The sequence below is a fragment of the Mastigoproctus giganteus genome, chromosome 7 (assembly GCF_048544385.1).
Source record: "Mastigoproctus giganteus isolate SK-2022 chromosome 7, ASM4854438v1, whole genome shotgun sequence".
Classification (NCBI taxonomy): Eukaryota; Metazoa; Arthropoda; class Arachnida; order Uropygi; family Thelyphonidae; genus Mastigoproctus; species Mastigoproctus giganteus.
This window is the reverse complement of record NC_143581.1, coordinates 120,720,618-120,748,424: the sequence shown is the minus strand read 5'-3', so window position 1 is coordinate 120,748,424 and position 27,807 is coordinate 120,720,618. Positions and strand designations below refer to the sequence as shown.

General features: G+C 38.3%; 1 protein-coding gene across 1 annotated transcript in view; it reads left to right on the top strand.

The window, feature by feature from the left end:
* Positions 1-27,807, top strand: part of LOC150083167 (xaa-Pro aminopeptidase 1-like) — an 886,380-nt gene that overhangs the window by 46,797 nt on the left and 811,776 nt on the right. The window contains exon 2 of the mRNA XM_090377885.1: positions 3,054-3,362. Within this exon, the coding sequence (XP_090234011.1) occupies positions 3,246-3,362 (117 nt within the window). The 5' untranslated portion in view covers positions 3,054-3,245. The remainder of the gene's footprint in view (positions 1-3,053; positions 3,363-27,807) is intronic.

Here is a 27,807-nt window from a genome sequence, read left to right as displayed (position 1 = left end):
TGAAGATAAACACAAGAAAGGCACCTGGGGTGGATGGGATCTATCCAGTTATATTAAAGGAGGCAGCAAAGGAAGTAAGCAAACCCTTAGCCATAATTATGAGAGCTTCCTTGGACTCAGGGGAGGTACCCATAGACTGGAGATGTGCAAATGTGACCCCAATTCACAAAGGGGGATCAAAGGCTGACACAAGTAATTATAGACCTGTGAGTTTAACTTCCTGTTCCCGGAAAATTAATGGAGGCACTGGTTAAAGAAGCACTGCAGGATCATCTAGACAAGACTTCAGTTATAGCTAGGACACAACATGGTTTTGTTAAGGGTAAGTCTTGCCTGACCAATTTGATTGGATACTATGATGCAGTCACAAAAGAACTGGATGCAGGGAATAACTTTGATATTATATACTTGGATCTTAGAAAGGCTTTTGATACTGTTGCACATGGAAGACTGCTGCACAAATTGGAGCAGTGTGGCATTGGAGGTAAATTGCTGCTATGGATAAAGGGGTGGTTGAGGGGGAGAAGACAGAGAGTGGTAATCAATGGACACTGCTCATCGTGGACTAATGTTATTAGTGGAGTCCCTCAGGGTTCAGTATTGGGTCCTTTATTGTTTTCTGTATTTATAAATGATATTGTTGATGGTATATCAGGCTTAATGTCCAAGTTTGCAGACGATACGAAGGTTGGCAGGGTTGTCAAGGACACTACTGACACTATGCTACTGCAACAGGATTTGGAAAGGTTGAGCAGATGGGCTTCGAGGTGGCAAATGAAGTTTAACATTGACAAATGTAAAGTACTACATATGGGAAACAGCAACCCCAGAGCAACGTATCAACTCTGTGGTACTACACTGACACTGGTCGAGAATGAAAGGGACCTGGGGGTGGTTGTGCAGGCAGATATGAAGTTCTCTGAGCAGTGCAGACGGGCTGCAAGAGTAGCTCATGGTGTATTGTCAATGATATATAGGAATTTTTCTAGCAGGGATAAGGAGGTGATTATTCCCTTGTATAAAGCAATGGTCAGGCCACACCTAGAGCACTGTATACAGGCCTGGAGGCCTCATTTCAAGAAGGATGTAGAGCTGCTGGAACGAGTACAGAGAAGGGCAACTAGATTGGTGAATGGGACAAAGGGGTGCTCTTACGAAGAAAGGCTTAAGTTTTGCGAATTACAGTGTCTGGAAACTAGGCACCAGCGAGGTGATCTGTTAGAGGTGTACAAAGCCTTGAATGGTTTGAGCATGCTCAATGCTGATGGGATTCTTCCTCTTGCTCAGAATAATCACCTGAGAGGGCATAAATTCAAATTGAGGAAAGACAGTTGTAGGATAGATGTGCGGAAATTTGCCTTTAGCCAGCGGGTGGTTGGTAGGTGGAACAGACTTCCATCCCTTGTCGTGGAAGTTGATAGCCTAAATAAGTTTAAGGCTCAGCTGGACAGGTATTTCGAATGAACAGAGGGGTGAAGTGGAAGTGGTTATTTTTATTTATGTTACTTTTTTTTTTTTTTTTTTGGCTGATGCTGCATAAGCTTGCTTTCTTGCATCAAATGCCTCTACTAATGCTAATGCTAATGCTAATATACTCAGTACCATTAATAAATACAGAAAACAACAATGGGCTCAGCGCTCAATCGTGTGGGGCTCCACTAACATGGTGGTCCATGTAGAGCAGTGTCTATTGATGACCACTCTGTCTTCCCACACTCAGCTAACCCTTTTTTCACAGCAGCAATTTCCCTTAATTTATGCCACACTGCTCTAAGTTACTGCTCTAAGCTCTTGTACAGCAGTGTGGTATATAGTAGTAGTGGAAAATGATGCAAGAAAGCAAGTTTTTATAGCATCAGCCAAAAAAACACACACACTTCAACCAAGCATACTCTCCAAGAATTTGCCTAGTTCGTTCTTGAATTTATTGAAATCATTCACTTCCACAACAGCAGATGGAATTCTGTTCCAACAATCAGCCACCTGCTGGCTGAAGGTGAACTTCTGCACATCTATCTTGCAATTATCCTTCCTCAGTATAATTTTGTGCCCACCCTCGTGTGAGGTCTCAGCAAGAGGAAGAATGCCATTAATACTTAGTTTACACAATCCATTCAATGCCTTAAACACCTGAATCAGATCTCTCTGCTGGTGCATAGTTGCCAGATGCTTGAAGTTGCAGAATTGAAGCCATTCTAGATAAGAGCACCCTTTTGTCCCCTTCACCAATTTGGTTGCCATTTTCTACACAGATCTGAGGTCTCCAGACTTGTATACAGTACTCAAGATGTGGACTAAGATGGCTTGGCTAATAATGCAACGAAAGCAGCAGGGAGTTTTTTGTATATGTTAATAAAAAAAGGAAAGGGATGAATCACATTGGATATGATTAATTGGATGTACTCACTGGATATGAATGATGTTACTGTTGATGAGCCTATATGGATTACTGATAAACTAAATAAATATTTTGCATCTACATTTACATGTGAAGAAGTTTTTAGAGATGGGGCTAGCGAAGTGTTATCTAATACTGATTGGTAGTTAAAAACTATAATAACAGAAAGTAAGATTAAAGGGAAATTGCTGAAATTCCCATCAAAGGCTTTACTGAAATCTAAGTAGGTGATATAATTATTCTTTGCATCTGGTTTTTTTGTACAACCTCACTGCATGGCTTTTTAAAAGCAAGTAATGGCTTACCAACCTGATTAGCTACTATGAGGCTGTTCATAGCAGCTGCTAAATCAGATGTGCAAGAGTCACTTAATATAAAACAGGACAAATTGACATGCTTATACACCAGTGGTAGGAATTTAGTAAATAAATTTGCTGAGTTTGAAGAATTGTTTAAATCATCAAATGCTGACACAAGTATAACAGAAACATTAGCAGCTACTATGAGGTTGTTAATTTTATTAGTATTTTAGCAACTAAACTCTGAATAATTTTGCTTCTCTCTTTGGTGCTTTGATCTTAGCTTAAATTTATTGATCTTTGGGATATGTATATCAAATCATATGTGTATGTTTCAAATATATTTTCCTTTACAGGCAGTTGCATTATCAAGAAATTGCATGATGATGTGGTAATACAGTTGGAATCAACTTAATTTTCCATATCCTTTAAGTGAACATGTAATGAATTCTGATGATATTTGTTTTGTTCCTTGGTTCTTAGAAAAGCTTCCTGCATTCAAATAGTTGCTAATAAGTTATCTTTGAAAAACAGTCAGACTAGTGACAATGTCACATAAAAGTACTACTGCTTTATTGAAACAGCTACGGACCTTAATGAAGAATTCTAGTTATGTTAGTGAACCAATTCAAGCCTATATAATACCTTCTTGTGATTCTCATCAGGTCAGTATTGAATTTTGAATTTTTTTCAGGTTATATAAATTTTATTTTGCTTATTAACTGTACTTATATTTTGTTGGTTTACTATGCTGATATATAAATCAATTTTTGAAATCCCTTAGCAACCCTAATTCCTGTGTGATTCATTGTCGTATGAGATAGTCATATTTTTTGGATAGTCTGAAATTCTTATTAAATGTGTAACTGCCATCAAGTAGGGATATTCCACTTACTAAATAAATCACCTATTTTAATTTGACCTTACAGTATTTATTCCATACTTAATACACTATTACAGTGAATTTTCAGCCCTTCAACCCATTCTGAAAATATCTGATTTATTTCCTTTAAATAATATGTAGGATTTCTATTAAAAAAAGCCCACATTTGTAGTTTTACAGTCTTAAAAAAATGTGGTTTAAGAACAGTTTTCAGGGTAAGTCGATTAACAAAATGTATAGCAAATTATAAAGTTGGCCAGGTGAATTACACTAAATAAAAGGATGTTTTTTAATATAATTTGGCTATTTAAGTGATTTATTAAGTGATTAAGGGTATAATTTAAGTGATTTTAATCACTTAAATAATAGCAACACGTATTTTGCTTTTTTGTGTGAATGTACAGGGGAAGTTATTTTGATGGTGTAGATATGCTTTTATTATTTGATTATTATAAAATATAATGGAAAACATGTTTGAGCTTTTCTTCTGTAACTGGTTATTCCAGTTGCTTTTATATAATTGATTTTTTTAACAAACATGACAGTAATAGTAATTAAGAAATGATAACTGTGTTAGAGAATCAGTTTTGGATCAAAGACAATTTTAGTTTTTATTGGTTTCAGCAGATTTTATTTTTTTTTTCATGTATAGGTATGCCAATAAACTGATTTTCATTTTTTTTCTGTGAGAAATGCCAAATTATTTTTATTGTAGTGGCAAATAATGCAAGAAAGCACACTTATACAGCATCAGCGCCTGAAAAATCTTCACTTGTCACAAGTCCATCTTCTCCAATAGTTTGTCTGGTTCATTGAATTTATTCAGACCACCCATTTCCACACCAACAAATGGAAGTTTGTTTCAACATCAGCTATCTGCCATATTCCTCAATTTGAATTTATGCCCCCTCATATGTATAGTTTGAGCAAGAAGAAGAATGCCATTAACATTATTCTGGTCAATCCATTCATTACCTTAAACACTTCAATGAGATCACACTCCTAGTTGTCTGTTCTCAAGATGCTGCAATTTGAAGAATTCACTTTTTTTTGGTAAGAACATTACAGATAAGTGATAAGAGAATCTCATCACAGATATGAAAATTTTGCTCTCTTATGCCATCTCGTTCCCCTTCCAGCAGATCTGCATCCTTCCTAAAATGAGGCCTCCAGACCTGTATGCAGTATTTAAGAGGTGCCTAGAAGATATTTGTTGACATTAGACTTGAACTTCTGTAATTTTCAGGAAATACATATGAAGGAAGGTTGTTCCAGAAAACAGCAGTTGAATGAATAAACAAGGAAGATGAAAAGTTGGTTCTGTGGGTTTGAAGTTTGACAGTAAATGAATGTTGGCTGGTAGTGGCACATGTTTAGACTGTTTTTAAATAGTGAGAGTGGGAATTATAGAAGCCAATTCAGAAGAACAGTGCCCATGGAAATATCTGTAGAAAAAGGTATGCAGCAGAAACAGTACATCTATGAGACAGAGTGTGGAGAGACTCTGTTAGAGATGAATCATTAATTAACCTAACTGCCGTCTTCTGAATGGAATCCAGAAGCCTGAGAGAGGTTTTGGGGTCACTGTCCCAGATGTGGGAAGAATATTCTATGGTAGGGCGGATTTGCGACTTTAACAGAGTAAACAACTGTTTAGATGAAAAGTAATGCTGAGAGTGAAAGAGAAAACCAAGTTTTTTAGATTTAGAGGAAGAAGCAATATTTGTAATGTGCTTGTGCCAAGAGAAATTAGAACTCAGGTTAATCCCCAAAAGAGATATATTACCTTGACTAGAAATTGGAATGTCTCTAAAGATAAGTGTAGGTGAAGAAGAATCCTTTTTGTGAGATATAAGACAGAACTGAGTTTTAGAAGGATTAAAATCAACTAAGTTGTCTTTACCCCACTAGAGAATTACTTGTAGATCTGCATTTAAGGAAGTAGTAGTGGATATTCGAGAAGTTGAAGCTGATTGAACAGGGCAAGTTTTCTCAAAGTGGAATGCAATGTGCTGTCATCAGTAAAACTATGGATAGGATGGTCAATGAAAGAAGGTCATTAATATACAAGAGGAAAAGAGTGGGGGAAAGAATTGAACCTTGGTGTACACAAGCATTAGTGGAGAAGTTAGAAGACAGAGAGCCATATACCATCACCCTCAATGAGCGGTCAAAGAGAAAACTGGATAACCAATTACAAAACACAGTTGGCAAACCATAAGGTGGAAGCTTGTTTAGAAGACCTTTATGCAAATGCAATCAAAAGCCTTTGAGGTGTCAAAAGCAGTTCTCTTAACATCTCTTGCTCTTGAGATGTCAAGGGCAACTGCTTGTGTTTCACTGAACATTTTCCATTGAATAATGGAAAAGTTCGGTAATGAAAAATAATGGAAAACATAAGCCAGAATATCACCAGTGGATCGACACTGATGGAATCCATACTGGCGTTCGTTGATCAGATGGAAGGTTTCAGGTAGTTTGAGAGTTGGTGGTTAATTGATTTCTCCATTACTTTAGACAGTAGAATTAATTGCAATGGGACGATAATTGGATGGGAGGTATTTGTCACCCTTTTTAGGAACTGGCTGGATATGAGCAAATTTCTAAGCAGAAGGAAAACCACCTTTGGAATAAGAAAGTGAAAAAAGGAGACAATAAACAGGAGTAAGTTCAGGAGCACAGGTTTTGAGAACAAGTGGAGAAATACCATCGGGACCTTGAGCTTTCTTAGCATCAAGATTCTTCAAAATCCTTCTGACATCCTTTTGACAGAAGACCACAGGAGGCATTGAATGGAGCGTGTTGGGAATGGTGGGAGGTGTTTTACCAAGATCATTAATACATGAGTTGGAAGAAAAATGGGATGCTAGCAGGTCAGCTTTATCCTTGGCTGAAGTGACAACAGAATCATCTGGTTTGGACAGAGGTGGGAGCAGAGATGGGCAAAAGTTGCGGACAGTAGTTTTGGCAAAAGACCAGAATGCTTGCCTACCATTAGGACAAGGAGCAAATTTTCTACTCTTAGCATGTTCAAAATCTAGTTTGGACTGATTAATAATTGCTTTACAATTGTTGCGGCCTTGGTGTAGGCAGAAAATGAAACTGAAGAATTGGAAACAAGCCAATTTCGATTGCAACATTTTTCCCTTGAACAGCCTTAGCACATTTATTGGAAAATCATGGTTTAGATAACGGAAGAGATTTTAAAGTGGAGTGTGGAATAAAGGATTCCATTCATACAAGAATAATTTCCGTGACTTGATCTGAGCATATGTTGACATCAGAATTTTTGAAACAGTAATCCAACCAAGTAAAAGAAGGAAAGAAATCTTGCAGGTCTTCCCATTTTGCATTCTTGTAATGCCAAACAACACGAGGTTGGGAATAGCCATGAGATAAAAGCTCCATTGGAGAAGAGACAATCACCAAGTTGTGATCTGAAGTGCCTAAAGGACCTCTCACTTCGACCATGTACTTAGAAGGGTTGTTTGTGAGAAAAAGATGAAGTGTGTTGGCTGTGTGGTTAAGATTGTCCGGTATTCTGGTAGGTAAATGAACAATCTGTGTGTGGTCATTGGCAATTGCAAAAGTCTCAGCATCTCGACCAGCTGGGTCTGTGTGACTAGAAAACAGAAGCTGGCTGGAGTTGTGAACATTAAAATCTCCAAAGAAAATTACCTCCATGTTAGGAAAGTTGGACTGGAGAAAGTCAAGTTGCAAAGAGAGGAAGTCAAAGAGTTCCAAGTGATTAGTGGAGTTGGGAGAACGGTAGAGACAACAGATGAATTTGACAGAAAGAGGTAGAAAGATTTTAAGCTAGAGAATATCGAAAAGAGGAGATTCCAAATTTCCAAGTCTCTGACAGGGAATATCGGAATGGACTTATGCACAAGTGGTACTTGTGTATAAGTCCATTCCGATAGTATGTCCTCTGTGAGGATATACTAGTGATTAACTAATTATTTGGAAACGTCTTTGATCTGACCTGCACACAAGATGCTGGAATTAACCCAAGAAAATGCAGAGAACCAAGCTGATTTACCACAACTGATTCCATGCATGGTTCTCCCAACTACCGACCTGCAAGAGAAACCTGATAACATCAGGCCAACGCCAACATCTTAGAAAAAATATAAGATGACGATGATGCCAAAATTTGACAGTGGAGCCAGGGTGAGCTGAAGGAGGCCCAAGATGGCTCATGCACATAGCCTAACCCAACTGAAAATGATAAGCAACAGGACTCCCCACCAGATACTGAACTTCTGGAGGGCTTTATCCTAGAAAAAACATTAGAACAGCCCTAGAAAATCTGCTTAAGGAACCGAGCAGCAGAGTAACAACGGGCCTCCGGGGAAAAATTGTTTCCCTCTGGTCGAAGTTGGAAACTTTTCTCTAACAAACAAACCTGGAATGTGAAAGAACAAATGTGAAGCTAGAGGTTTACCAGGATGGAGGGCCAAAACAAATGCCACAGCATGCCCCTACACACAAGCGCTGAGGAATAATCAAAGGAATTATCAAACTGGAGAAGAAACAACCCACAAGGACATACCACAAAGAAAGAAAACTCCTAAAAGCCCAAGGTCACCAGAACCCCAGAACAAGGTCATCCAGAACCTCAGAGGAGGGTTCCAAAATACCATAACTAAGACTATCAGGAAAACATACAACAAGGGACTGATAATAGAAACTGAGAGCAAGGGAGAAGCAGAACCAATAATTGCAAATCCCAAGATCCCCACGCGTGGCCTCATGGCGGAGCCCCCCAAGCAAAAGGACCCATTTGTGATCACCTATGACCTCAGCCAAGACAACACCCCAGAAATTAACTGAAGGAATCTGCAGAGTGTACTAGTAGACTGGGATGAAAAATAGCAGCTCATCATGCCTAATATAAGACAAAGGCAAGAAGCAGTGGAAACTGTAATTGGATAGTGGAGACCACCCCCAAAGGCCTGGCAAATCCTAAGGATGCAGAGTCATGTCTATGTGGAATGGCCACAGATTCAGGGAGCATTTGGCCATACCGAAGTGCTTCAGGTGTTGCAGGTATGGACATACTTCCCATACAATGCACCCAGACCGAAACAGCGTGGCCACTGTTCCGTAAAGGGACACGACTACAATAATTTCCCCAAGTCAAAGAAACCCGTTTGCACCAACTGCAAGTCTCTTAAACTTGACCACATACACTCCTTATTAGATCGAAAGTGTCCCACATATATCAAAATCAAGAGCACATTCCAATTGAGAATGGATTATGGGGACTTGCTTTAAATGGTTTAATAACTGAGCACTAAAAATACACCAAATTAATGTGCAATGGGCAAAAACAGTAGTCGATCAGATTCGTAATAGAGCAGATGAGGAAAATGCCAACTTGATCTTGATACAGGAGCCCTATTCACATATGACATAGGTAAGGGGCTATTCACTAACATATAAAATAATACAAAATCATGCAGATATCCCCTGTAGCCAGTTCACAATACTGAAATTACAGCGACAAAGATTCCGCTACTCGCATGACATGGGCAGTCTGTGCCCATATTATCAGTTCTGTTGGGATATTTTGCACCATTTCCCTATATTGTAGACCAGGAGTCGATGTAGATTTTGTAATAGTGTACTTATGCATGGTACAAAACATTCTTGCAGGACAAAGAATCATCGTGGGCGCTGATGTTAACTGTCGTTCACCTGTCTGGCACAGCACAGCACAACACCTGACCGACCAGACACCAGGAACAGACAAAAACTTGGAGTTCCTTGCAGATTCTATCTACGCAGTTAAAAACCAACCATTCAACCTTCCTACTTACTGCAATCCCCACTGGGCATCAACCATAGTCGAAACCTTAACAACAAGAAACATCGAGGCACATGTCACCGACTGGGAGGTACAAAATGCATGGACCACTTTGGACCATAGAACAATCACCTATCAAATAACCACATCCATGACAAGAAACAATAACCCAAAACAGATGCTAAATCAGTTTGCTATAGACAGAGCAGACTGGGAACTGTACAAGGAGCAGCTGACTAACAATATGGAACAGCTACATATTGATCTTGCCAGACAGGGAGAGCGGACCAACACGGACCAACTACAGCAAAGAATTACAAAAAACTATCACAAATGCTGCAGAGGTGGCAATGAAAAGGAAAACCCTTGCTATTGGGGCAATGCCATGGTGCACACAGGAGCTTGAGAAACTATGGAGGGAAGTACACAGGAGGAGTATCAGAGGAGCCATAGAACCTGGCTGGCGGTGGAAATAGATGCACTGCTGCTACAGAGGTATAGAGAAATCAGAAATGTGTATATTGATAAGATCAGGAAAAATAAAAGGACACCATGGGAGTGTCTCATTGCCATTATAGGAAACAGTGACCCTGGGGTTGGTATATGAAATCACCACAAATAAACTCCCCAGGGGAGGGGTCTCAACTGCAACCATGACACCGCAAGGAGACCTAAAAACGGTGTGGAAAGATTCAGTTGAAAATATATTGAAATCTTTTTGGAACTGCCAATAGACTTACCATCAAACTATCTGCCAGGGTATCAATGACTACACGGCGCAGCAAAATGAGCCACCATTCACTACTGATGAGCTACATGCTGCGGCAGCACATAGCTCATCAACACGTAGGTCATTTTTTATTTCGCATCAACAGATGCAAAATAAAAAATGACCTGGTCCTGATCTAATTGAACTAGAACTTATAAAGAAAGCAGTTGACTACATCCCAGAAACAATACTGGAACTATACAACACTTGTCTGCAAGCTTAACGTTTCCCTGAGGCTTGGAAGACAGCTAATCTCAAATTAATACTGAAAAAGCCAACCAAGCAACCTGAACTCGCCAACTCATACCGGCCAATAGCACTACTGTCAACACTAAGTAAATTGTATGAAAGATTACTACATCAAAGGATCATAAACCACTACAATGCAGCAAACCTCAGTGCCATTAGACAGTTTGGATTTAAGCCTGGCTCATCAACTATCGACGCAAACTTTGTTGTTGCTTTGTGCTGGTTTTTTGTTGCTTTGTGCTGGTTTGCCTACTGGCAAACCAGCACAAAGCAACAAAAAATACTTTTATTACTGAAGATTTTGCCAGGGCATTCAATTCCATATGGTGGCTGAGCATCCTCTGCAGACTCATTAAAGCCTCAATCCTGAAGAATCTTTATAATTCCACAAATCGAATCTCTCAGACAGAAAGGTGGAGATTGTGACTCCAGTCCAGAAGCTAACCAGACATGTCTGCAGGGGCTGTCCCCAGGGATCTGTTCTTGGACAGCTCCTATAGAACATGGATTTGACTAATTCCTTGCCATGTACCTGGGGGATGTCTGCTCACAGGCATTCACTGATGACCTCGTGCTCACAGTGGCTGCGGACTCGAGAGCGCACCTTGAGGAACTGGCTAACCACACCATACAGCTGCTCCAAAACTGGACAAAGCTCCACTCACTCAGGATATCACCAAGTAAAACCTGCTCAGTTCTACTAAAGGGTGTGCTTAACGTCAGAAGACCCCCCCACAAATAAAAATAGAAGGCTAGACAATCAAATTAGCTAAACAGAGCATGTCTGCAGGGGCTTTCTCCAGGGATCTGTTCTTGGACAGCTCCTATAGAACATGGATTTGACTAATTCCTTGCCATGTACCTGGGGGATGTCTGCTCACAGGCATTCACTGATGACCTCGTGCTCACAGTGGCTGCTGACTCAAGAGTGCACCTTGAGGAACTGGCTAACCACACCATACAGCTGCTCCAAAACTGGACAAAGCTCCACTCACTCAGGATATCACCAAGTAAAACCTGCTCAGTTCTACTAAAGGGTGTGCTTAACGTCAGAAGACCCCCCCACAAATAAAAATAGAAGGCTAGACAATCAAATTAGCTAAACAGAGCATGTCTGCAGGGGCTTTCTCCAGGGATCTGTTCTTGGACAGCTCCTATAGAACATGGATTTGACTAATTCCTTGCCATGTACCTGGGGGATGTCTGCTCACAGGCATTCACTGATGACCTCATGCTCACAGTGGCTGCTGACTCAAGAGTGCACCTTGAGGAACTGGCTAACCACACCATACAGCTGCTCCAAAACTGGACAAAGCTCCACTCACTCAGGATATCACCAAGTAAAACCTGCTCAGTTCTACTAAAGGGTGTGCTTAATGTCAGAAGACTCCCCCACAAATAAAAATAGAAGGCTAGACAATCAAATTAGCTAAACAGATAAAATATCTCAGCCTTATTCTGGACCACAACCTATCCTTCAAGCCACATTTGATATACATAAGAAAAAAACTGAGGAAATATACTGCCTTAATTGCTAAGTCACACGCAGAGATTGGGGCTAAACAGGAAAACACTATCACTTAATTATAATGTAATCTTTGTCCCAGCGATCACCTATAGGTTGCAGATCTGGTACAGCAGAGCTGGTACAACCGTTAATAGGCAAATTATTGATTCGATACAGAGAAACATATTACTGACCATCATGCGTGCTTGCAAGACGACGAGCACGTATGCACTACAGGTTCTTGCCAGCATCCTCCCCCTTCACCTCGAGGCGATTCAATGTGCACTTACCTATCTCTCCGCGCCAAAGGAATACCGGCCAGTACCAATAGATTCAACTTGGACTTCTTGAATAACTGCAAGACTGAAAAACAGTGTCTCGTGGTTCACCTGTTGCAGGTGTGGTAGGACAAGTGGACTACCTTGACTAAGGGTGAGGTAACCTGAAGATTTATCCCATTTGTTGAGAAGATGCACTGAAGAGCTCCCTTGTGGTTTTACTCAGGGCTGAACAACTTTTCTGCTGATGGGCCATGGGCCGATCAAAAACGAAATTAAGTGCACTCTGCACAATAGAAGATTCCAGCTGCCACTGCGAGGAGCAGGAGACATGGCAGCTCATTATGCATGACTCGGAGAGGTATGAGGACCTCAGAAGACAGCTCATCACAAAAATAAAATTCATTCCGAAGTACCAGGTGCATCATTTATTAGATACAGAGGAAGAATACAAGGCACTAACTCACTTTGCCCAGAACTTAGTCACTAGAAGGAAGACTGAGTTAGCCATCCTAAACAAGCAAAACCTGCAAGGACAATAGCACTAGAATGCGGACTTGATCACCAAAAGCCTCTACATGCAAATGGAATGGGCAAGTAAGCATCAATGCCTTATTATGGGTGATTTCAATTTGCCTCTAATTGATTGGAGTAAATGGGAAGGAAACTCGACATGGGGAACAATTTTTAAATCAACTAGATGATTGTTATTTGTAACAACATGTCAGGGAAAGTACTAGAGAAAAGAATATCCTAGACCTCATCATCACACACGAATCAGATGACATAACAGGAACACGGAGGTGAACACGGAGTTCTACGGTGGATGATGACGAGAGAGGTAGCAGAAGTAAAAAGCAAAGGAATGGGTTTTAATTTCAGGAAAGGAAATTACAATGCCTTACGGTACTACATGGCCTCTATTAACTGGGTAGATATCGCACAGAGAATGAATACAATTGAACTGTGGTACGCTTTTAAAACATCAATCACAGATGCCTTGAATACGTATATACCATTAAAAAAATACTCCACGAGGAGGGTTCCAAGTTGGACGAATAGTGAAGTTGCCACATTACTTGAGCAGAAAAAGGTGGCATGGAAAGGTTACCGAGCAATAAAAAGTACTGAAGCCTATAACAGGAACAAGGTGATGTGTAATAGAGCCACAGAAAAGGTTCGACAGGCAAAGGCAGTTTATGAGAAATCACTAGCAAACAGAGCAAAGAGGGGGGATAAAGAATTCTTCACATATATAAATGCCAAGAAGAGTAGGACAAACCAGATCGGACCTTTACGTAAGGGAAAGGGGATAGTATTAAATACACCAGCTGCCGTTGCAGATGAACTCAACAGTTATTTTGCATCGATATTTACAAATGAAAAACCTTTTGTGGCAATGGGAAATTGTGGGAGCGAAGTTAAAAAATATGTAATTAATGATATTGAAATTTCGCAAGATTATTTAATGAAAAAACTTTCGAGCCTACAGACCAGTAAGCTCCTGGAGTTGATGGAATATACCCTATAATCTTAAGGGAGGCGGCAAGCGAGTGCATTGAACCATTGAGGCTAATTATGCGAGCATCACTAGACTCTGGGAATCTCACACGCAGAGTCACTAGACTCTGCGTGTGAGATTCCCTTGGATTGGAAAAGTGCAAAGGTATCTCCCATACATAAGGGTGGCTCTAAAAGTGAAGTTGGAAATTATCGACCTGTCAGTCTGACTTCAGTAGTAGGGAAAATCATGGAGGCAATGATCAAGGATGGAATTCAGGATCATTTGGATCGAATTGAAATTCTCAAGGATACTCAGCATGGTTTTGTAAAGGGAAAATCATGTTTAACAAATCTGGTTCGCTATTTCGAAAGGGTTACCCAAGAGCTGGATTTAGGGAATAATTTCGACATTGTTTATTTAGATTTCAGCAAAGCTTTTGACTCAGTCCCACATGAGCGGTTGCTTTATAAGCTGGAACAGGTTGGAATCACTGGGAAAATCCTTAGATGGATAGAAGGATGGCTTTAGGGCAGGAGGCAGAGGGTTGTGATAAATGGCTATTCCTCAGATTGGGTTGATGTAAGAAGTGGGGGTTCCCCAAGCATCAGTATTAGGACCACTGTTGTTTTTAATTTTCATAAACAACATAGATGAAGAGATAGAGGGCGTGATGTCTAAATTTGCAGATGATGTTAAAATTGGTAGAGTAGTTAATGATCACTGTCAAGCTGAGCTTCTTCAGAGAGACCTAGATAGACTACAGGAATGGTCAGAAAAATGGCAGCTATGCTTTAATCCAACAAAGTGTAAGGTATTACGGCTTAATAAAGGTATTAAGGCTCAGCTGGACAGGTATTTCGAACGAACAGAGGGGTGAAGTGGAAGTGGTTATTTTTTATTTATTTATTTATTTATGTTTTTTTTGGCTGATGCTGCATAAGCTTGCTTTCTTGCATGAAATGACTACTAATGCTAATGCTAATACACCTGGGAAACAGTAATCCCAAAATAACTTATTCACTTGGTGGAGTTCAACTAAACCCAGTACTCAAGGAAAGGGACTTGGGTGTTACGATACGGTCAGACATGAAATTCTCTGAGCATTGTAAACAGGTTGTAAGGAAGGCCCATGGTGTCCTATCGATGATCTATTGAACTTTTGCAAATAGAGATAGTGACGTGATAATCCCATTATATAAGGCTTATGTTAGACCACACTTGGAATACTGTGTTCAAGTATGGAGACCGCACCTAAAGAAAGACATCGAGCTTCTTGAAAGGGTGTAAAGAAGGGTAACTCGCCTGGTGAGATCGGCAAAAGGGCGTCCTTATGAAGAAAGACTTCGAATATGTGGGTTGCAGAGTTTGGAAACTAGACACCTTAGAGGAGATTTGATTGAGGTGCTTAAGGCTCTGAGAGGCATCAGTAAAATGAATGAGGACGAAATTTTCAAGATTATAAATGATGCTAGAACTAGTGGACATAAATTCAAGTTACGGGGGGGAAATGTTTAGATTGGACTGCAGGAAGTTTTATTTTAGCCAGCGAGTTATAAATTACTGGAATAAGTTGCCTTCATGTGTGGTAGAGGCTGACAGTTTGGGGAAATTCAAAGGTCATCTGGATAGTACTTTTGGGTAAGGGAAGCGCATAGGATGATAGGTTTAATTTCCTTTTTTTTTTTTTTTTTTTTATTAATTATTATTATTTATTTATTTATTATTATTTTTTTGTTTTTATCATTGTTTTGTTCCATTTTTTTTGGCTGGTGCAGCATAAGCCATAGGCTTTCTTGCACCATGCGGCCATTACTAATACTAATACCACCAAATAAACGAAATACCAGGAGACAGGAGATATTCCATAATAGACAAGACATTGACTTGGACTGTAACCAGAAACGAGAAGACCAACTGAGAAGATGAATCAGAGGAGGATCATCAACCTGATGCTTTGACTCTCACAGACGGGACCACTGTCCTAGGCATGACACCAACTGGACTTGACACCCGCCAGTTCTGGAGAACACTGAATGGACAACTTATAGCTCCGCTGCAAATGCCTTTTGGCTATCTATCTGTACCATGCTCCTTTACTCCCATTCCGCTACCCTCTTCTTCCTCTGGTGGGGGCCTGCCTCTGCTGATACCTTGGGGACGCCTTCCTTATTGTCCCCATATTATTATTATTATTATAATTAGCCATATGGTGTAAGGAAGCCTGAGGCTTTTGCTGCACCAACCAAAAAAAAAAAGAGTTACCCAGAGAGAGAGTAAGTCAGAAGTAGAAGGGAATCACCAAGAAAGAGAAGAATGATGACATCCAGCTCAGGAGCCTGGGTGTGCCAAGCCCATACTCATTAGTGAGAGCCCCTGGGGTTAAATTTATGACAATTCCCCCCCCCCCCAGCCTTCAGTCTCCTCCTCACCAAAATTTGCTGAACTCATGATGTAATGTCTCAACTTAAACTTAACTTCAAATCTAAAATTGCAACCATTTCGACTCCTCACCTAAACTAAATTCCTTTTCGCTAATTGAACTTCTAACATTTAAGAAACAAAAAAAAAATTTTTTTTTAAGTCCCTAGCCACTGAAATTCCTGGAAACTAGGTGGCAGGGCCTGCCAGAGTACTCTTGTACTGTGATCCCTCTATGCCTGACCTACCTCCTCGGGGCAGAGTGTGGGCAGCAAGGGGGTCCCACTAGGAGCCCAATAGCTAAAAGGTCAGAGGAACAACATAACATAACAATACATGACATAACCATACACTTAGCCCTGTTTTAAAATCTCTGGCCTTCACAGAGTTTTGTGCTACACAAACAGTGTACATAACATGGAGATGGGGGAACCCCAGGGGCTGTTAGACAATGAACACTTTAGACTTTATCCACATGGCCTTAATAATAAATTTTTTAACAAACTTTTACTAAGTAATATCTACTTAAACACCAAACACTGTATTTACAAATTATTTAATTTTAATCATATACTATGGACTTCCAAATCCAGACACTCAATTGGAAATGTAAAACACAGTCTTTATAAATAGACCAAACTTGATTTTAATAATATCTTAAATTCCTGGCATAACACCATTCTTGATATATGAAAAATTAGCCATTTTCTTTTTAACATTAAAAAATCTATACTTAATTTTGTCTCTTCTAGTCTTAAATTTAAATTCAGTTATATCCAACTTAAGCATATTATGTAGGACATCTCTCTCTCTCTCTCTCTGTAGAACTGGCAACATTGCTACTCATTGTTTTGAATTCTGCAAAACTTCAGACCCAGCAAAAGCTCTTTATGTGCTCAGACTGCTTTTGCCGAAAGCAGCCTGAGGTGGCACGTTGGCTTAATGTGTCAGTGTAGTCTCTGCACTATGGAAGCAGTCAGGAGACAAACTACAAATACATAAACATACCATAGTGGAACCTAGTCATGACTAATTTCGGGTGGCACCACGTTTCTGCTAGCCCTATTATATCAGCATTAGTTGTCCTAACCAGTTCAAATTCAGCCATTTTATTGACACTTCTGACATTACTGTTGACACGGTTGAGACTAAGTAATCTATAGTTTACTACCCTGGCAGACACCCCTTGAAGTTATTTAGATTTGTATCCCAAGCTTTATCTTTGCCCTAGTTTGAAACATTGCTACTCTCAGAACATCTCACCAACATTGGCTATTGTAGCAACAAACAAGAATTCAAGAGTCATTATTTGAAGACTTTTCAATGGATTATAATGTTTAAAGTTGATCATGTCTCTCTGGCTGCCCTTCAAATTCTGCAACCTGTTCAATTGTTCATGTTTGTGATCTGATCAACTAACTATTGCAGTGTCACTGAAATTAGTATTTTTAATGGGACATGTCCATCAATTTTAACAAAGCTTTCAGCCAAGTTTGTGCCTAGCATTCTAATGATAATGAGTGGCAAATTTTTGCATCTCAGACTTGTCAACATGCTCCTGCTTATTCCTCATTAGTAATAACTGGAGTTGATGGCTATAACCCAAATAAAACTTCTATTTATTGACTTACAGTAGCATTCTTTATGAATTTGTCCTTCATGCTTGAACAGTAATTTAAATTTTTCAATGGTTTTACAGCGACAGGAGTGCTTAAAACTGTTTGGGGGAATTTGGCACTTGCAAAATTCCCCCAGAAGCACACCGCATTTTCATTCAAGTACATGCTCAACAAAATTAACAGAACACACAAAATGTGGTGCAACTCTCGCAGTTTGCAGTGAAGTGGGACAAAATTTGGTATGATGTTGTTCCATAGAATAATGATAAAATGAGGAGACAGCAAGAAACTTCGAACAGGCATAAGGGACTTTTATAGGCATACAAAAATTATCAAACATCACATTACAGAAGTTGATGCAAGATGCTTGAATATATGGTCTGTGAACCATGCTCAATAGTGTCTGTATGATGTGGGAACAAATCCCATTCTTCCACCAATGACCTTAGCTCATAAAGTTACCAAAGAGTTGGTTGGCATGCAATTCAACACCCAAGGACATTCCACACACGTTTGATTGGATTAAGTCTTGCAATTATGCTGGCCACGTCAGTCATTGGATATCTTTGGTTTCAAGATATTCCTCCTCTTGAGCTCTAACTGCAGTGGCATTGTCAGGCATGAAAAGATAATCTGAGTCAACCACACCTCTAAAGTTGCATAGGGTTTGAGGATCTGTTCTCAGTACCCCTATCAAAAAGATTAAGAGCGGTACAGCCATTTATCATTATTTCGCACCTCACACGAGCACTGCCTCCCAGTGTCCCTTTCTCCAATGTTGGAGGAGTAGTACCACATTCCTTGTCTCCAGATGAAATAAACGTTTGTACACTAAAATGGGACTTATCATAGAACAAACTGTATCCCATTTGCCAGGGCTCCGTCACTGTTCATGGAAGAGTTTCAATAAGCTCTGCGGTGGTTTGGGGTTAATGAGACACAAACCACTGCCTTTGCATAGAATCTGCTTAATTGACCCTTAGTAGTCCAGTTGGAAATGTTTTCACCTGTAGGTGCAGCAACCCCAAGAGACAGGATATAGGATTCCACTTGCTATTACAGCCAGATAGCCGTCGGGCAACCTTGGCTAGCTCTTGTAATGGTTAGTCTCCTGACTGCTTCCATAGTGCAATGTGCCACCTCCACCTTCGACTGCCTTGCTTCATGTCATCCAATGACCCACCTCAAAGAATTATCTAAATGACAGTGACTTGCCATCTTGAGTACTGGAGCTGTGACTATCCCACTGAGCAAGCCAAAAAAAAAGAGGGGAGGAAAACCCCATGTTTTTATATGCATGAATAATTTGCATAATGTACAGCTCTATGAGGTGGTAGATCAGTTTCTGTCTTTGAATTTGCATGGCAGAATTATATTATATCAGATATTTGCCTTTGGCAACACTGTTCACAATAAACTATTCATGAAAACATTTTAATTTTGTTATGCAGTGTCATTCCAGCTCTAAAAAAAATGTGTTTATTTAAAGAAGTTGGCCAACCTTTTTTTGCAATGACTGTGTCAACATCATGGAACGGTTCAAGTTACCACCATCCTCTACAGTACACCATCCAGTCACTCCAAGGCATCCTTAAGCTAATGGTCAATTTAGTACATTATGGTCTTAGTTGCCAGTGTACCATAAAAAAAACCTCCTACTTTAAGCTAATCACATGCTGATAATAATGAAGAGTTTACATTCCACTTTCAACCATATCTTGGATGCAGTGCTGTTTGTTATTTGGTTTTTAGGAGCATTAGCAACTAAGGCCATATTGCTCTGAGGATATGCGGTGGTCATTCCCTGACCTTTCCACATCCCCCATATTTGGTGGTTAAGGGCTCGAACCTCAGTCTAATCAAGAAGCGTGTGCTACTCACTGCTGCTCCTGCCCACCTGGCTACAGAGGTGCCGATGCCATGCTGCAGGACCTGATGATAATGACAATGCTGGAAAAATTACATCAGACTGCATAAGCAAGAGTCAAGGTTGTCCATGCTGAATGCCTATTGGGGTAAAGTATGAGAGGATGCAAAACTCAGAATGGTTGGGGTGGGCCAGGCAGCAATAGCCACAAAGGCAAAAACCTGCCAGTTCGGCACCAGTGCAGACTTCCCTCCAATTACTGCCATAGGACAGAATGTGCAACGTTTGGTAATGAGTTTCTTTGGTCATGATGGAGGAATTTAAAGAATCTTGAGACAAAGTGACAAGGATGTAGTAGAAAAATCTTGGAAAACTTTAGATCATGTACATCCATTTCACATGGGAGTTAGATGAATTAATGAAGTCCTGTAAGATGCAGAGGGATCTATGAATCAAACCTGCTTTTTGAAGAAAAAAAAATTACCCCCACTCAATGAAGATGTTACTTTGTTTACTTCCTTACATTTTTCTGGCACTAGTAAACCAGATGAGGAACTGTAGGCAATTATATGTTGCACTGTAACCACCTTATCATACTGTATTAAAGTTTTTTTTTTTTTTTTAAATACCTTTAAAGGTTACTATATTTAAAGGCCTTTTTAAAATTTTCAGTAATATCAGTTGTCACTGAGCAATAGCAATTTTATTTGGCTCATCTGAAAATAAATATATCATGTCAAGCATTTATAATGCAGCTACGTGATATTAGTTATGACTGCACAGAGTTGGTGGCATGCAGAAGCAATTCATAGCATCTCTGAAGAGGTACTTGCTGCCTTTGTTCATAGCCGGTGGAAATAATGAGGCATTCGTCATGGGAACTGAACATGTCTTTGCAATTTTGCACAAGGTTATTTGCATTATTTATGCGCGAACAAATGCTAGCAGCTGTTTGTTCGCATATAAATTGCCAATGGTTCAAGAAATTAAGCAGAGTGACAAACCGCAGCCACAAAACTTCACTATTGATATTCTTGATTGCATCAACCAAAACATGATTTCTTCTCATGTTGTTTTCTGAGACATTTCACAGTTCGGGAAAAGTTAATCAACAATGTTCCAATATGGGGTTCTGAAAACTCATACTGTACCCAAGAGCACATTCGAGACAGCCCAAGTGAATGTGTGATCTTGTGAAGGGCATGATTGGGAGACTGCTCTTCTTGGAGGATACCATTACACAAATCACATAGATATGCTGGAACCAAGACATATGCATTTCCTCAGATTGCACACCTACAGCCCAACAAAATCAAGATGGAGCACCACCTCATTGGAGCTTGCATGTGTGTACTATGTACGACATGTTGCCAATACCATGCCCCCCCCCCCTCACCTGACATCACTTCCTTAGATTTGAAATGCATGATTTATCCCACCAAGTGTCTAACATCATCACCTCATGTACATGCATTATGCAGACAATTGCCACCATCAGTGTAGATATACTGGAGCAAGCCTGGTTGCACCAAATGAGTTAAACTGCTGACTTTTATTCAAAAGGGACACCATGTATATTTGATGTTCATTTCTATCAAATATTTGTTACTTCTGTTTAAGTCCAACCAACTACAAGTTAGTTTATTTACTAGAGATGATGAGCTACATTTTTTTTTTCTGTTCAAGTCAGTGCACATGCAGCTCACTAGATTTTACTAGAAGCAAACTAAAATGTAGAGGGAAGACTGAATAAAGAAAGAAAAATACTTCATACAATAAAACAGTGCAGCATGTATGAGTAGGCAAGCTTAGCAGTCTTGAGAACTTACAAAAATTTTCAGAAGCTTGGGCTACCTTCAAATAGTGATTAATACCTTTGTTCTAACTATACTTAACATGTTCATTAATAAAGCATAATATGAAAACATGTATAACTACCATTCATACTGTGTAAAATGTACATAGGCATAAAACTTTTCACTGTACAAGAGCTTTAAACTATGCTGTAGTTTAAAGCTCTTGTACAGTGAAACGTTTTATGCCTATGTACATTAGTTAATAAATTTTAAACTGCAAAAAGTTGTATGCACAGCATTCTCTTATTTGTGCAAGACATGTGCATGTATATACAGATATTGCACAATTTGAAATATTATTCGAAAGGGTTTTGTTCTTTAACAAAAATATCACTCATATTGAAACATTAGGCCAAAAACATACCAGTAGCAAAAAAAAATCCAGCATCAAAATTTTTTCCCCTCCTAAGTACTGGTTCACCTCTGCAAAAAACAATCTCACTTTCCTTACAGCATTTTTAATTTTTCCATTGTACTTACTGTACTTACCACTGTAACCCAGCAGTCACACAAGAGGGTACAGAAGCACATTTCAGTTGACTGATTTTAAGTATAATTGGTCAGATTGCCCTTTGATCCCCCTTTGTGTGTAGGAGACACATTTGCACACCTCCAATCTTTATGAAGCTTCCCTGAATCCTCGGATGCACTCATAATTATGGCCAACAGCTTACTTACCTCTTTTGCTGCTCCATTTTAATATAAATGGATAGATCCCAACAGACTTGAGTGCCTTATTTGCTTTTACCTTCAATTTCTCTTCCACTTTATTCTCATAACAAAATCAGCTTCCAGTTATAACTGTTGTACTTCTAGTATTCCCATCCTTACAAACTTCTTTACAGGTAAATGTAGGTACAAAATATTTATTTAGTTTGTCAGCAACCTGAACAGATCATTAATAGTTATGCCATTGATATCTAACTATCAAATGAGACATTTGAGTTTTGGCAATGTAGTATGCTCCAAATTCACCAGAAGAATGTTGTTTTAAACAGATGTCAAATAGTCCACAGTTATCTCACACATTCTTATCTCCTAAAAGCTGAGGATTTCCCTATATGTTTGCACTGCAGTGTCACTCTAACAGTCAAGCATGTTTTGATTATCAGCCTTCAGTTTTTCAATGAGCAATATTCAACTTTTACTGCTTCTCACCAACTTTCTTTGCCTTAACTGACAAAGATAATATATTCAGTGTTTTTACTTTTTTTGCAGTTAATTCATGTGCACCACAGTATCTAACTGGTGATCATTCAATATTTTGATTATACTGACTTGTACATGTTCTACTTTTGCTTTTGTTTTTCCCAGTAACTTTTATACCTTTTGTGTTGCAACTATGGACATGGTGCATTATGTCATCCCAGGTGCTGCTGCTGTACCATAAAAGCACAGATCATCCAGTTAACTGATTTGGCAATGAACAAGTTAAAAATAAATATTAACTTCCGAATTTAGTAATGCAACATGTAGTTTCAAGATGCAAGTGTAATGTTATTTGAAGATTTGAATTTTTAAAATTTATATAATGCTATTAGGCAACTGAATAAGTGTTCATTTTTTATTCTTTTTGTATATTGTCCATGACTCCTCCTGACTTTTGCTATGTTTTTCCTGTAATACTTGTTACAGTTTCCACTGAGTGTGTTAAAATTTGTTCTTCCCTGCACCATGAAATTCAACTTGGTACTTGTTTTCAAGCATATTATTATAAAGTATTTTTCATAGAACATTCTAGCAGTAATATGCTATAATTTGATAACTGATCAAGTAGAGGATGGTATGTGGAAATTAAAAAAAAATTTCCAGTATTTAAGGAGATAAATAAAGACTTCCCTTGTACACAGTGAAAGAATTAACTGTGAATGTTAGTGAGACAGTAAGTCTCCTTTCAGACATAAATTTTTTCTTAATAAATTACATAACTTGACTACAAGAGAATATTCAGAACTGAAAAAATACAGGAAATGAGCGAGACAGTATTTCTCATTTGCTGGACTGGAGCTCTCACAAACTTAAAAGAATTTTTTTAAAAAATGACTGCACAGAGTGAAAACAGGTTGTGCAAAGTACAGTCAGTCCTCGTATAACACGTGTTTACACCACACGAATTCGATCATACCCGATTTATAAATAGGGGAACGATATCGTATATAACACGAACAGAATTCGCTTATGCACGATTTGCCTTTGTGTTTACAAGAAATGGCATTCAAACGCAGAATCACCCCAACTGAACACAACACGATAGGAATGAAGAGAAGATTCTGAAAATGTATTTATGTTTTTTATATCAGTGAAGGGGAAACACATTTCACCATAATAATGTAAAAGCCCACACAATTCCAGCTATCGATATTATCGCAAATGCAATTAGATCAAGTTTACTACCTGTTTATAACAGATTCCACTAGCAGGAATGCAACTGGTAATTGTTTTTGTTTTATGGTGTAACCCCCCAGAAATGTGCTTTAGTAAAATGTGACTAGTGAGGTGTTCATAGTGTGTCTCTGCCTTTACGGTTTGTTTATTCAGTTGCTACACGTGCGCAGCTTTCTTTATGTGTATCAAGCGTGCCACCTCATTTGGTAATTGTGCTTATTAATTATTGTGCTTTTGTAATTATTCCCTAAAAATGAGTAAAATACTTAAAAGGTGTGAAAAGGAAGCACCCTGGTGAAGACACTACAGATTCAGAGAGAAAAAGCAAAGCAATATCGATAAGGTGGTAGATGACTTTCATCAACCGGTGAAATACCACCACTTTGCTTTTTGGAGGCTTGAAGTTGTGAAACCCATGTTTAGTCTCTAGAGCAAAGTTTCCGGCATCCCCTTCCCCCCCATACTTCTCCTCCAACCCATGCACGGTACTAAGTACTATAGGTTTTGATACCTTTCGTGTTTGGGGTTTTCATAAAAAAAAAAAAAAAAAATATCAAATTTGTGCATAAATGGTTTGACAAAATACCACGGTCAACCTTGCTTAACAAACACAATTACCTACTTCCTTCACACAATTTTTATAATTTTAATATATTATAAATTACCCATGCACGGTACTAAGTACTATAGGTTTTGATACCTTTCGTGTTTGGGGTTTTCATAAAAAAAAAAAAAAAAAAAATATCAAATTTGTGCATAAATGGTTTGACAAAATACCACGGTCAACCTTGCTTAACAAACACAATTACCTACTTCCTTCACACAATTTTTATAATTTTAATATATATCACTGTTTAAAATATGAATCTCTCATTGGTCACAAAATATGCAATTATAAACAGTAACTACAAACTTGGGTGATATACAACTTTCAAATCTCCCCTGCCATTGTAATAATCCCATCTATGCACCTTATGTTGACCAATACCACTGACACATAACTGGAAACCTCATTATCATCAAAAACAAAACTCTTAGAACAGCAGCAGATAAAGGCTTCAAATTTAGACCTCTACATAAATCCCATTTAGAACATCAGTAAAGACCTGTATCTTAATCTCATACATATTGTCAATAAATTAGCTTATAAATATACTATTCCACATGAACTGGGTTAATATTGTCTACCATGACATTTTGAAAGCAGTATCTCAGGCCTATACGATAACCCTCATATATCAGACTTTAATCTTAGTAAACATATCTTAGAACTTCAAAATAATTTTTATTATAACCCCTGTAGACAAAGCTTTCAATAACTTTGCCATTTCCTGCAAGCAGTTCTACTTTACTACACTTAAAAATGAATTAGAAAATAGCTCCACTTTTATGCCTTATAGTCTTAGCCCAACTGCCACTATAAAAAAAAAACTTATAGCCTTGCAAAACTAACTGCATCCTGGCTCATATCTGATGAATATGGGCTTGGCATAACCAGGGTCCTGAGCTGGATATCATCATTCTTCTCTTTCTTAGTGATTCCCTTCTACTTCTGACTCTCTCTCTCTCTCAAAATGCTGCAGTCCTGTTTTGGCATAGAGACTAGTTTGCATCTGCTCCTTTTTTCCTATTAACAGAACCAGTATTCTTGAGATTGGAAAGAAATCTACTCACTGTTGGCTGATTACAAGACACCACTCTATTAACGATATGATGGGAAGAACATCCTTCCTCACATAAAGCAACAATAGCACTCTTTCTTTGAGGTGTCAACTGCACGTAACTTGCCATTCTGACACAGGCAAGAATGACTGCAACTCTTGCAGAACGTGTTTATATAGCTGAAAGTAACAGCTGATGCTATATTACGTCATCACCTGCGCATGTCAATCTTATCTGATGCAATCTGTAAGAAATATTGCCATATACTTATGTTATTCGAACGGCAGTTACAAATTAACGGGTGATGCACTTTCATTGAACATCAGTCTATATTCATTAACCAAATATTCACTGATTCCTTAAGCCAATTATGAACTAAATTGATAAGAAACTATACCTGTTCATTTTATTAACTACATTTTTAATATTGTTACTCAGTTTATCAAGCATAAATTTGGATTTAATTTATTTTTGCTTGGTTAGTACTAGTGCTTGCAAACCAGTTTTATAAAACCGGTTAAATTGGTTTTCATGTTGAGTTGTTAAAACCGAAACCGAGCTTCTAAAACCGGATTCGAATATTTTCTTAGTTAGCCCTCGAATATAGTTTTTTGTTACGCACATTTTCTTTTGTTTGTTCGTTTGTCTGGATAGTTCAACTGCTTTATGTTTTAAACATGTTTTTTATTTTATTTTATTTTATTTTATGTTTAGGTATATGAATCTCATGGGCAAGTGGCCCAAATCTGGGAGGGGGTACCTTTTATCTTCCCACCTGTATCATGGCACGATACAGGTGTACTCATTTACGACTGAGTGAGTCAGAGCGATAGCGTAAAAGAAAATGCTCAACATTTCTTTGTTCCATCTATCTTGTTCGCCAGGCAAGTTATGGAACGCGCCTTATTGATGGTTACCCACTAGAACAGATTCGCTGAATATTGCATCAAATTTCAATCGTAAAAAGTTTTTTGCTTCTTTATTCCTATTAAATTTGCGATCAAACGTTCTCCAAAAAGCAGCTTCACCAAATTTAGCTTTTATGTAATTTTGAAAATACAATAAATTTAACTGGGGGGAAAAAAAATTACAAGTAAATAAATAAAAAATTTCTTTCGTGAAAATTTTGAAACTTGCCTCGTTTAGACTCTTCATTCAGTGCTTGCGGGAGTGGTGACTCATAGTATTGTGCCTTTGTTATCTTCAATATTTTTATTTAAAATTGCCGGTGATATAAATTCCTACTAATTAATATTTATTACTCTTAATATGTCTAAGATGAAATCAAATGTATGGAATTATTTTGCTTGAAAAAGCAAAGATGAAGCACAGTGTTCGAAATGCCAGAAGATAATGAAGTCGTCTGGAGGATCTACATCATCTTTGATGTTGCATTTAAAGAAAACGCATCAGATTGACATTAAACAAGATAACAGTGAACCTCCCGTAAAAATGGTAAGAACATTAGAAAACTTTATCGTTAAAAAATCTATGGAAGAAGAGATTTCAAAATTAGCTGCTTTAGATGGATTTTCTTTTAATTCAGTTGCCAAGAGTGAGTTTATACAATCAAGCCTTCACCTTCAGAGAAATAAATACGATAAATTACCACCAGCCTCAGTGAATGGAATTAAAAATATGGTTCTGAATTATTATAAAGTTAAGAAAGAAGAACTCATTCAGCATTTCAAAAATTCATTGGTTTTGGGTGCACGGTATTCATTGATTCTAGACGAATATATGTCTATACAAAATAAAAGATATATGAATATAAATGTGCATTCAAAAGACAATCATCGTTAGGTCTTATTGAGATTAATAGTTCACTTGATAGCAGAAGAACTGAGCAAATTGTGAATGGACACTTGAAGGAATTTGGTTTGAACTTGGATGAGGATATTGTTGCCCGCACCACCGATGGAGCAGCAATGATGATTAAGTTTGATTAAGCAAATTACGTCTAATCATCAACAATGTATAGCCCATTGTATACTGTGTTTTTTAAAGGATCATTTTCAGAAAAAAGCTGAGCAATAAATAGTAAAGTAATTTCCCCAAGCTGTTTTTTTTCACATTATTTTTATTTATTTATTATTATTATTATAGGGCTTATTATTTTTTTGTTTATTATACGAGAAGATAGTTTTTATTCAAAGGATTTGAATACAATTTGTAATTTTGTATAATCTCAAGCTGGTTACTTTTCTGGAGCATTTTAATTTTTTTTTTTTTTTTTACTATAAGAGGTGATAGATTTTGTTTAAAAGATTTGATTACAATTTGTACAATCTACCCAAGATA